The sequence below is a fragment of the Pituophis catenifer genome, unplaced genomic scaffold, assembly GCF_029215685.1.
Source record: "Pituophis catenifer annectens isolate HBS135680 unplaced genomic scaffold, rPitCat1.0.hap2 SCAF_4, whole genome shotgun sequence".
In the NCBI taxonomy this organism is placed as follows: Eukaryota; Metazoa; Chordata; class Lepidosauria; order Squamata; family Colubridae; genus Pituophis; species Pituophis catenifer.
The window spans coordinates 36,312,832-36,326,087 of NW_027256884.1; the positions used below are offsets into that span (position 1 = coordinate 36,312,832).

Sequence of the window (13,256 nt, forward strand, 5' to 3'; positions counted from 1 at the left end):
TTTAAAATCTTGAACTCTCCTCTTTTTCCCTAAATTTCCCATTGTTTGCACCTACCTTTTTTGGTGAGGAAAAAGAAAAGAATTCTGCCTGCCTAATTTTCCAACCTTGCAGCAAAAGCAAAGCAGTTTCAGTTTTGTTTTTCAGCATAGCTAGGGGAAAAAAAATCTGCTCGAGCAAGCAGCAGAGCCCTGAGCAAAACAGCTGAGAGCAAATCAGTTGAGAGTCGGGAGCCGATCCAATCAAGGGCTAATTAGCCTATGCTGAAGCTCCGTGGGCCAATAAAATTACAAAAAAACACTGAACCATTTGTTAAATTGCTGGCTCGCCCGCCCCTTGCCCACCACTATTTATTGGCAATAAATAGTGGTGCGGAGGAGCGGGGCAAGCCAGCAATTTAACAAATGGTTCAGCTGCACCACTGGCTATAGGGCGGCCCTTTGAAGCCCCGCGGCAAGAATTTGAACAGTTTTTTTTCCCTCTAGCCATCAGCTGGGACTCCGGAGGCAGCAATAGATTGGGAATGGGCGGGGTAAGCGAACGGCCGGCGATCCAACAGAGAAGAGAGTGAGGGTGAGTGAAGGCATGGGGGGGGCGAGAGAGGGCTTTGGCGACCCCTGTGAAATGGCCGTTCGACCCCCAAAGGGGTCGCGACCCCCAGGTTGAGAACCGCTGCCGTAGACTGTCTTCAGCTTGTCTTTTCTTGCCAAAGATATATGTGGTATTAATATATTTAACATGTTTCTACAGGATATCTCAATGCATTACCCGATTAGGAACTCTTGCAAAGGTCCTGCAAAAGAAAACAAATGATGGCATCATCACAGTCTTATATTGCATATGAATGACATGTTAGATAAGAGGATTTATTTATCATCCGATATTAGATATATCGGATATTATTTATTAGTTTATTTATTAGTCCAATTTATATGCCGCCCTTCTCCGTAAACTCAGGGCGGCTTACAATGCATTATAGCAATAGCCTGCATACTTTTTTGTATATACCTGCTTATTAGGGCTTTGGGGGACCCCTAAGCGGAGTAGTTCCATACAAAGGTGGCTTATTACCCCCACAATCTGGGTCCTCAATTTACCTACCTCGGAAGGATGGAAGGCTAAGTCAACCTTGAGCCTGGTGAAATTTGAACTCGCACTAATTGCAGGCAGCTGGCAGCTAAGTGCTAGCACTTAACAGCACTTAGTCCGCTACACCACCGAGAATAATATTGCACAATTTGGCTTCAGCTGAATGTTTTGGTCATTAACTAAAATTAAGCTCTGGCTTCATTCACATAGTCAACTGTATTTCTCTTTTTGTACATACATAGGACAGGGGTTCCTAAATATTTTGCCATTGTACCTCCTTTAGTTTAATCCTAATGTATACTCCTCCCTTAAAAATTAAAACACCAAAGTGAACATAAATGAACAATGAAATTTTAGGAAAGGTGGATTTATTGTAAGAATGTAATCATATATTGCCCCTTGGTTAAAAATGACTGGACCAGAAATTAAGGTACAAGGCTATAAGGTGTGCCTTCATGTGATGGAGCTGACTTGTGATAGCAATTCCAGCAGTCCAGTTGCCATTGTTGGCCGAATCCTGTGTAGTCATTAGGCGTGACATCACGTGAGTGCCATGTGCAACTCCATTGACATTGTTTGTAGGCAGTTAGTAAAGAAAGTGCAAATGATGGTCGTGTGATCACTGAATGCTGCAACAGTCACAATTTTGAGGAACAGTTCCTGTTCAGAACTGTCATAACTTCGAACAGTCACTGAATAAACGGTCATTAACTAAAGACTATCCGTAGAAGGTTCTTTACACCTCCTTTGGATTCTGCATCACAAGGGAGGTACACCTTCATGCTTCTCCTCAAACAGAAGAAAGAGTCCAGAGAAAATCCGATATTTACACCACCTACTCTTTATATGCGCTAACTCCATATATTATTCGGGGAGGATCATGTGGTCGGTAAGCCTGGACGCCCTCTTGACTGCACATAATCAATTAGAAAATACCTATATTAGGTATGTTGTTCATGTGTTTTTTAAATTTATTTTTCGTGGCAAACCTTTTTTGAAATCTATCACACTGCCGATGTCCTGATAATATCAGGGGGAAATTATTACTGATTACGCCACAAGGCTCCTTAACCAAAGGGTAACGATGAACCAAGGAAACGAAAACGCAGCGGATGCAGGCAGGCAGGCAGACGAAAAGAAACCATCGTCACGGGCTCGGAGTTCGGCGAGTGTTGGCCACAGGGGGGCGCCGCTCCCACAGCCAAAACCTTCCGGCATCTTTGCGCTCAATTGCCAAGCTCAGCGTCTTGGCCCAAAATGCCCGGGTCCTGCTCGGAGATCAAATTGCGGGGAAGAGCTCTATGCGTCTCCTGGCTTTCCTGGGCCCTCTGGGGCAGCTTGGCCCTGGCTCCGGCTTGCGGGTACGTGATCGTGAATTCGGTCTCCTGGTCGGTGCCCAACGAGGTGGAAGAAGAGCTGGACAGCTCCTCCAACGAAGAGGCTCTCCCCGCCCTCCTTGAAGACACCAGCAGCATTTGGAAGCAGAGCTACCCGGCCTCGGTGTACAAAGAAGAAGAGGAAATGCGAACCCGGCCGGGAACGGGGAGATCGAAGCAAATCTCTTCGCCGTCGCGGATGTTTTCTTACCGGAAGGAGAGCTCCAAAGGAGCAGACAGCCCAGCGCTTCCTCTGGAGCAAGCAGCCAGAACGGCCCGGTTCCTGATGCATCGCCACGGCTGGGGCTTCTTGGCCACGATATCAACCCAAGAAAAGGTACCACCACCGTAAACCTGTCTGGTAGCAGCCGGGAAAGGAGCGTTTGCGTTTTCTCCCTCCGAGCGCTCCTCTGCAACAGCGCTGCTGTGGCTTTTCCAGCCTAGTTGCTGCCATTCAGGTCTGTCCGGCCACGCACTGGCTCTACGGAGCCACGCGATTGTCATTTGGGGACAAATCCACCACAGTTGAATAGTGGCTTGAATGAGGTGGTTTAATGGGCTTCCTTCCCCAGCCCCGAAAAACAAGAGGACGATTTTGCCTCTTTAGCGACACCTGCAACATGGATACAAAGGGGGAGGGGGGGAATCCGAAACCAATCAATCAGAGGAAGAATGTGTCCGATCTCCAGTAATGTCGGATAATTGTTGCAATTGTAATAGACAGATTCAAATTTGGTCTTTGTTTTTTTACGATTTAAATATAGGGACCGAATTATTAACAATTGCATGAAGTTTTCATTTATGTATTGTACTTTACTTAAAATTTACTAGTCCAACACTAACGTTGAAATGTATTTTCCCCTCATTACTTAAAGAATCCTGATAATTCCAATTCACTAACAGTGATGCCAGAAGATGCTTGTAATGTAGTGATTTCAAACTGGCTGTGATAAATGGGAAAAGAAAAACCAAGTTTGAAATAATTTAAATGCACTTTTAAGAATTGCTACTCCAACAATGAAATGTGTGTTTGCATGTTTACTCTTCTTATAACTTGGAGTCTAGGCATACTGTATGTAAGAACTTTCCAGAAGAGCCTTTTATACATGATTATTTCAACAATGAGATTCAGTTTGTTGTAGTGGTTATAAGGCACCAGGTTAGAGACCCAAAGACTAGGAGTTCTTGTCCCAGCTCAGGTGTAAAGGCATCTCAGTGATGTTGGACCAGTCACTCTTTTTTTCAACCCTAGGAAGAAACCAATGGTAAACCACTCCTGAAATCTTCTTAAGAAATCTGCAGGAGTCAAAACTTGACTGGAATGCACAAAATCCAATGATATACCTATAGCATTTCAATAAAGTTACACATTTAATTCTGAAATCAAATATCACATCTCCATGATGTTCAAGATGCTTCCTGTAATTGAATTGTGAAAGACGAGTCAATTGTGACTTCAGTTTCCAATATATGTCATTTTTTAAAATATGCACTTCATTTTTACGTTGGGCATACCTGAAATTCATATAGAATAGAATTCTTTATTGGTCAAGTGTGATTGGACATACAAGGAATTTATCTCTTGTCCATATAATTCTAATCTTTATCTTATCCTACTTTTAAATTTATAAATATACCTTTTCATATACTGGCTTTCCATGAGAAATATCAAGGCTACCTAGATCACTTAGAATTTTCCTGATCTCTTCCAAAGTATTAAGCTTCTTAGTTTGGGAACATCTGCATAGCAGATAATTGTCCCCTCAATTGCTTCACCCAGGTCATTAATTAAAATGTTGAATAGCATTTATTTGATACTGTTCTGCAAATTGACACAGAATCATTTATGAGTATTCTCTGGATAGGGTCAATCAACTGGTTATGAAGTCATTTATCAGTTGTGCCATCTACCTCCTATTTAACTATTTTAATAATGCGATATAAAATATATGATTCATAAATTGGCTCACAGAAATTAACGCTATGAATGAGAGGACCTGGATGAATTTTAACTTAAAAAGAAAATAAGAAATTACATGTTTTGAGGATCTAAAGAAATTAAGCAAAGTATAATTTGCTACAGATATAACAGGCACAACAACCTGTAATCTAACTTATTCCATGTAGGTATCTGAGCAGGTGTCACCAACCAGCTCACCTGACCTGATCATGAAAAGCCAGGCAGGATAGTCCTTTTCATTCCTTGATAGCACTCTGCCTCTGAATGATAGAAATTGTAATCTAGGGTAGTGAGGAAATGTTGGATTGGGGAGGTCTGCTTGCTAACAAAAGTAATTGATAACATTTTCACTTTTGCCCAATGGAAGTTTATAATTCAGCCCTATAAATTTCATGCTTGAATGGTGAAGTTTTAATTGTTGTTGCTTCTGTCCTTGCAATATTTTTAATAGGACTGTGTTATGAACATGCCTGTTGTGTATGCCTTTTATAACATATAAGTCAAAAGCCAAAGAACATGCTGTAATTCACAATTATCCCCACAGGACCAAACAAATCCAATGTTTATTTAAAATGCTGTCTGATTTGTCCCAGAGCAAACTCTCGTTGAAAGTAAGAGAAGTATAGCAACATTTTTGGATACAGCCCAAGGAAAAATAGGGATTATGCTTCAAAGGAGAAAAGAAAAAGTTAGGATTTCTCCTGGTCACAGCTCAAGTCAGCATTTTGTTTGTGATTCATAAGCAATTTACTTTAGGTTCCAATGAGCCAGGCAACTCCAAATGACTTCAACTCTCTTTATTCCATGTTAAAAGCAAGTAGTAAAAGGCTAGAACAAGCTTACTTAACCAGGAACAGACCAAGAATATATATTGTTAAGGCTGCTGCTACAGGCTGGCCACTGGGTGGAGTAATTGACCAGCATAGCTGATTGGACCTAAAATCCCGGCCACTTACTGGTAGAATCAGAGAACCACCAGCTGGGGCCGCTACAACCCGGAAACACAGCCAAGCCAATCCCAAGACCCAACACCCTCAAATTTTAAATTCATTAGTAAGCACTGTGCACTGCTTCAAAGTTACTCCATATTGCAATTTGCAATCCAGAAAAAAAATAACATGATGTGATATTACCTCCCTATTCTTTGAAACACTTTTTAAGCTAAACTGAAGTGCTGCACTACCCTAATTAATATCTTTGTTATTTACAACAATATTGTTAAAATTCATGCAGAACTGGAAGCTACTATAGCTGACTCTTAACATTCTTACCACACACCTTTATATATGCCAAAATAAATCCTAATTTGATTTTCTTTCTATCAAGTATTACTTTGAAGTCACAGCAGATGGCTAACTCAGAAGGTGAAGTAAGACTGCATCTATAGTAATTAATATTTGATTGGTGGATCACCAATAAATTTCAGGGATGTAGGCTAAACTGGAAATTCCAAAAAATAATATAATCCACTACAACTCTATTGTTAGCCCACCACCAAAGGGGGAAAAACTGTTCTTAGAGATATGCATACATACAACAAAGATCAAGCTCAATTCAAGGGAATGTTTCATCTTGAAAAGTTACATTAAAAGAATTCTTGCATTAAATATTTTGCCATTCATGCTTAAAGATCAAGGTAAAATATTACCTTCAGATCTTGTTATAAGTAGCTCTTCATATATGACATACATAAGGCATTTGTATCTGTACCTGCCTTTATACTGTTGTTTAAAACATTGTTATTTGATTTTAATTACTTTTGTGCCATTCTGCTTTAGTCAACTTGCAGTGAATAAATGGGGTATAATACTCATAAATAAAAGTAATTGGCTTTTGTGAATAAATAAAAATATAGTTTCCCTAAATTGCTCGGATTTTTTATACAAAGTCAGTTTATTGCCCCCACAATCCAGGTTCTCATTTTACCTACCTCAAAAGGATGGAAGGCTGAGTCAACCTTGAGCCTGGTGAGATTTGAATTTGCAGTAATTGCAGGCAGCTGGTGTTACTTAACAGCACTTCAGTCTGCTGCGTCACCAAGGCTCAGCACCAGGAATACTAGGAAGGTATGCAGTATGGAGTAATTTATTTGCTTCTGCACTACAACTATTCCTTTTTATTAGTTTCTAAACAGTGTGTGATAAAAATACCCATTTTAATTCGAAACATCGAAGAAAAAGTAAAAAATAATAATAATCTATGAGTAACAGAATAAAACTCCTGTTCTCTTCAATAGATACTTTTTCTTTTTCCTTCTTAGTATTTCAGATTAAATATGATAAATTGCAAATCACTTCTGATATCTAGTAAAGTTCAGAATAAATAATAACGATATCTAGACTTTAAACTTGCTTCAAAATATTTGTATCAAAGGTGCTTTATAAGAGCTAATCATTTTAATTTTTTCAGATCCAGGGGGCACCATTTGGGACTTGTTTATCTATCAGTGATGGCCCCTCAGACAACAGCACCGGGATTCCTTACTTTTACATGACTCCAAAGGATAACACTGTAGCTGATCTGGTGAAAAATTCAATTGCTTCGTTGACATTACCTGAAGCAGAAGGAGATTTTTGCAGGTACAATAATTTTGGTAACTTTTACTGCATAATAATATTTATTTCTTTGTATCTCACCTTTATTATTTTTATAAATAACTAAAGGCAGTGAATGTATCCAACATACTTTTCTCCTCCTATTTTACCCACACAACAACCCTGTGAGGTGGATTGGGCTAAGAGAGAGTGACTGGCCCAAAGTCATCCAGCTGACTTTCCTGGCTAAAGTGGGACTAGAACTCACAGTCTCCTGCTTTCTAACCTGGTGCCTTAATCACTAGATGAACGTGACTCTTTTTCAGAACTTCAACAGTTAACTCTTACTAGATAGCAATTCAGCACAATAAATGTGTTGTTACTCTTCATTTGCTTTGCGAGTTGCATGCATAACCTTTCGGCACTGTTGAAAGTGGTTGCTTGAACTCCATCAACTCCAAAATTTAATCCAAAAATGTGAAAGAAATAAGATCAGAAAATCTCTGATTTAGTTGTGTATCTAGAATAGCAAGTCATAGCTATATTTTCCAAAAGAGAAGCAAATGGCAATATAATTTTTCCCCAATTCAGTAGCTTTAGAAATAACTTTGCTACATAATTATCTGCAGTCCACTTATTCAATTACTTAGTTTTGCAGACTCATATATTTACTACCACAGAAAACTACATCTTTGCCAAGTACAAAGTTGACTTCTTAAATGAAGTCATTTACTTTTTCTTGAGTTTCTGATATGAAGATATAGCAGATGAATTTGCAAATTTTAAGCAAATTGTACCAAGCAGGGTACAAGAATTGTGATCTGAGCAAAAGGATAGTCTAATATATAGGACTAGTGGGCTCCATTTTGACCCATTTAAACAGCTGACAGTTGCTGAGTTTGAAGTTCAAAATACTGCTTTAGACTGATCTATATTACCAATGATGCACAGTTCTATAACTAATACAATAGTACAGAGAGTTCAGAAAGCTGTAAAAACATTTTGCTACCACAGATGGTTGATGTTTGGAGTTATGACAGAATGCTGGACTGTTTAATTTTATTGTATATGTACTCTAAGGTGGGAGTGCATAACCCCAGGTCCATGACCCTATATCCATTGGGAACTGGGCCACGGAAGTGGCAAGCAAGCAGGCAAGCACACAAAGCTCCATTTGTGCAAGTGGCGGGCACGGACATGAAACCAGAGGTGGTATTCAGCAGGTTCTGACCAGTTCTGGAGAACCGGTAGCGGAAAGTTTGACTAGTTCAGAGAACCAGTAAATACCACCTCTGACTGGCCCCGCCTCCATCTATTCTCTGCCTCCCAAGTCCCAGCTGATCGGGAGGAAATGCGGATTTTAGAGTAACCTTCCCCTGGAGCTGGGAGAAAATGGAGATTTTACAGTATCCTTCCCCTGCCATGCCCACCAAGCCATACCCACAAAACCAGTAGTAAAAAATGTTTAATCTCACCAGTGCATGAAACCATCCCTCCCCCCCACCCCCACCACCACCACCAGTCCACAGAGCCTGAAAGGCTGGGGATCACTGCTCTAAGGGATAGGAAAGTCCTATAGGATTTTTTTTATTTTAACAAACTCTTATCTTAGGTACTATGCATCTTGATAGGGAGAGGAGGGGAAATGTAATAGGAAAACAGTTTGTAGTTCTATTAACATATTTACCTCAGCAGGTGGCAGACTTAGCTTTTCTTGGAAACTAAGGAGTATCACATCTGGTTAATGGTTGGATGAGGGAGCATTTCAGGGCAGAAAGCAAGACTGAGAAGTCAAAAAACATTTTCTGGGAGAAGATAACATCAAACCTGTTTTACTACATAAAATTGTCAAACAATTTTGCATGGATGCAGGCAGCAGGAGATGGAACTCAAACCTGGAGTCTCTTATCTAGGCACAAAATTACATGCCATATATTGACCAGTTTTCTCAACATGAGCAACTTTATGATGTGTGGATTTCAACTCGCAGAATTCCCTAGTCAACCACGCTGGGGTTCTCCACGTTTGAGACTAAAGATTGAACAGCTATTTCTTGGAGGAAACAACAATTTCAAAAACATGTGGCCCTAAATAGTCAGCATAAGAAGTGCTTAGCCCTTTGTCCACCAACAAGTTTTCTATCCCATATACGACCTTCTTAAGTTGCTTTTCTCTTACCAAGACAGAATTTCAATTTTCCTATGATAAATGGATATCTAGAACCTGAAGGCAGGAATGTTTAAAACACAAAGAGGGAGGTGACAATTAAGCATTAACTTTCTCATTACTTTTCTGCTTGTAGCCATCCTCTCTGAAAAGTGTATTGTTATTATATATTTAATGAGATAACTACTTGACAATAGCCAAAAAAAAGGTAGGAGCAAGTAGTTTTCCTCGATCTTATTGCCACAATGCCTATCTAAAAGAACAAATGATACAGAGCACAAGAGATAATCATAGCCATCTTTGAAACTAGTGATCGCTATTAGAAAAATAATAAATTCAAGGTCTATTCCACATATGACCACCTATTGGTAATTATACATTAGAACCATGAATTAAAAGTTCCTGCTGGGCCAGACTTTTAATATTAAGTCAATTAATTAAATTAAAAGACACTTTAGCTTTTGTAGCTCATTTTAGTTGAGTTTAGTTTACTTTATTGTCATTGCACATGGTACAACAAAATTAAATTCCGTCTTCAGTGTACATTATAACTATAAAAATAAAAACACAAACATACATTCTTTACATTTTATATAATTTTCAGGATAATTTAATATCTTTTGGGGAAGGAGGTTTTTTAAGCTCATTTTATTATTATGAGGGGAATGGGCATTGGTATCAAATGTCTCCAATCCTATAAAATTGTTTAATATATATTCCCTTTTTTCATAGCCAAACTATGGCACAGTGATTAGAGTGCAGTACTGCAGGCTACCTCTGCTGACTGCCAGCTGACTGCAATTTGGCAGTTCAAATCCCACCAGGCTCAAGGTTGACTCAGCCTTCCATCCTTCAGAGGTGGGTAAAATGAGGACCCAAATTGTTGGGGGTTATGGTTTCTGCCAAATAAATCTGAGATATTACATTCATGGTCTATTAAAAAGCTTGTGCTCAGAATTCAACTCCACAGAGTTGAATTTGTTTCTATTTGTTTCTGTATGAAAATATTTATTAGATGTTTATCTGCCACAGTTAAGAGATAGTAGTTCATTGGCTGAAACATATAGCTTGTTGTTTTTTTTAAAGGCTATATACCAGGTGAAGCTTATCATGAAAAACCTTGTTGGATAAGCTACACTCTTGAAGTTTGCTGTAGTGCATCAATGTAATTCTTTTTATTTTCTTGACAACTGTGAATGAGAAGATACAGAGCAGATAAAATTGTTAATCCAGTAGACTTTATGGTGGCAGTATTGTTACAGTATTGTTACTGGCAGTATTGTTACTGTATATTTTAATAAGCAGGTTGCTTGTCTCTCAGCCATTTTAAACTGGGGATTTCTGTTGTGTGAAAAAAACCGAAGTAGTAGGTTGGATGAAAAAATTATCAGCATATGATTCACTTGGAATTACATAAGACTTTGTGTCCTCATAAGCTACAATCCATTTATTATATACAAGTATTTAAGATGACTGAATATGCTATGCTTATAATAAATATATTTTCAAGTATCAGCATATCAGTTTATTTCTATTAATTTACATTAAGTAGAATATAGATAATTTCTATTAATAACATTATGCAGTGACAGTTCAGTTTTTATTGAACCAAACCTCTCTGCATGGTAAGCACGTTAGAAAAATTATTACAATAACCTTTTTCTAAAAAACTATATTCTTCTCTTTTCCCTTCCTTGCCAATGTAACCTGTCCTCAGCCCTTACCAAAAATATTGTGGTGTTAATAATAAAAACACTGGTCTTTTTCTGTATTCATTTCCTGCTTATCTGTAAATCTATTTGCTAATTTTACTAAACTGTTCTGTTGAATGGTATAGAAAGTAACTGGGAGGAAAGGAAAAAGCTACAAGCTTTCACCTGGAAGAGAGCTTTACAAATGCATCATTCCTCTGGGAGCCATCTTATAGGAATTTCCATCTCTTCCATTAAGGAGAATATCTGAAATTTTTACTGACTAAGAAGAGTATGGTCCAAAACAGGTGCCCATTCATTGAATGGCTACTATAGTGAATGTGGCTGGTCACAAAGCACCCATTTCACAAACTAGTAAATTGATGGCAACAATACAAGCAACCTGCCTAAGAAACTGAGTGCAGAGCAAAAGTGGAGCATATGACAAAGCACACGTTTCTTTTTCTTGCTTAAGAATGCTCTACATGCACAACTTCCTTTTCCACTCCATTCCTGGATAATGTATTATTTGCATATGGATCTTATCTAGTTATATAAGACAATGGTTCACTTTGAAGGACTTCAGACTATCTGGATTTGGAATTCACGAGCAAGATAAAAGTTTCTGTCAAGGGGAAACTGTCTGAAAGCAAACAATGACATCTCAGTATTTTTTTTTCTAAAGAAAATCCTGGAAAATGTCCAATTCATCATGAGCCACAGTTGAGTCAAAAATAAAACTGGGAGCAGCATCAATTTCTGCCTGGAAATGTCTAGTTTCTGGTTGCATCAGGACTCATCAAAAGATTCTGAAACAACTATATTTGAAAAATAAATTTGAGCTGTTACATAGATTTGGACAAAAAGAATTTGTAATATTATACAGAATTTGAAATAAAAATATTTATAGTATTGGTTTTTTCCTCAATTAAAGGTGAGCACCTACAATTAAGCAAATAAATGCATTTGTAAGCAAACATGTCTTTCTTATGAAAAGGACTTTACTAACTAAATAATGGTTCTGTTTTGGATTTATTAAGATATTAATTATTATACATGTCTATGTTTATAGAAAAACAATTGTTGACCCTGATGACCCAAGGTGTACCAGGCTAACTTTTATTGGAAATATGGTTACAGTGCCTCCAGAAGAACTGGAATCTGTCAAGCAAGCTCTGTTTTCTAGGTCTGTATGAATCTACTGTTATCCTCTGAAGTATGTCTGGTTGGAAGAGGGGGAGAGAATATAAAATAAGCATTTGGGGTATTATTGGAAAATGTAAGCACTGTCTTCTTGAATACCAGAAAGTCTTTGGAAGAAATTGCTTACTAATCAGATTGTTTAGGTAGTCCTTAATTTATGACCACAATTGAGCCCAGAATTTCTGTTGCTAAGCAAGGCAATTGTAACTTAATTGCACCCAATTTTATGACCTTTTATGCCATAGTTGTTAAGGCCATTGCAGTTGTTAAATGAATCACCCAATTGTTAAGTGACTCTGGCTTCTCCCATTGACTTTGCTCGTTTGAAGCTCAAATGGCAATTATGTGACCCCAAATGCTGCAACTGTTGTAAACACATACCAATTGTCAAGTGCCTGAATTTTAATCATGTGACTACAGAGATGCTGCATAGATGCAAGGATCGCATGATTCAGCATCATTGTAACTTTGAATAGTCACTAAACAAATGGTTGCAAGTAAAGACTACCTGTAATTGAAAGCAAAAATTCATTCCAGCCATTATTAAGCTCTTTTAAATTCCTTTGGTCAAAAATTCAGTTCTCCTTATTATATCACTGTTAACTGAATAATAACCAACTTCAGCATGAGGAAATAATAAATAACAAAGTAACTGACCAAATTAAATAGATTTTTCTTACTCTGAGATAGCTCAGTTTTAAGATTATCAAAATTAAACTGTCCAAACATCGAATTTCCTAAAACTCTGTAACATACATTACTTCTGTTTATTCTACAGTTTCTCTTTGCATGCATCCCATATTATAATAGAAGTAGAATAATTGTTTTGAGTTCCTTCCCTCCATTCTTTCCAAGCCATGACATAATGTACGGCTATGTAGTTGAATAAAATGGAAAGCAAAAAGGATACATTTTCAAGAGGCATTGTGCAATGATTAGCCAATAGAATTTGACGAATCTTGCAGTTCAAACAATCACTGTTTAATATTCACTTTTGTATTTTCTAAATATATTTAACTGCTGCTAAGTCATAGACTAATCTAAAAAATAATGTCAGCCAATCATTTCTAGCTGTTTGGTTGTTCTTCCAGGCACCCCATAATGAGAAAATGGCCTCGCAATTATGAATGGTTCTTTATGAAAATGAATATTGAACATATATGGCTACAGGACTGGTATGGAGGAATTACAATTATTACTTTGGAGGAATATTTCAAAGCAGTTCCTAGTAAAACGTAA

At 37.9% G+C, this 13,256-nt stretch overlaps 1 protein-coding gene across 1 annotated transcript; it reads left to right on the forward strand.

Annotated features, from left to right (window-relative positions):
• Positions 1 to 2,344: 2,344 nt before the first annotated feature.
• On the forward strand, positions 2,345 to 13,256 carry CREG2 (cellular repressor of E1A stimulated genes 2). Its single transcript, XM_070943440.1, has 4 exons — positions 2,345 to 2,800; positions 6,833 to 7,002; positions 11,887 to 12,000; positions 13,109 to 13,256. Exons 1-4 carry the CDS (start codon positions 2,345 to 2,347, stop codon positions 13,254 to 13,256), a joined length of 888 nt encoding a protein of 295 aa, XP_070799541.1.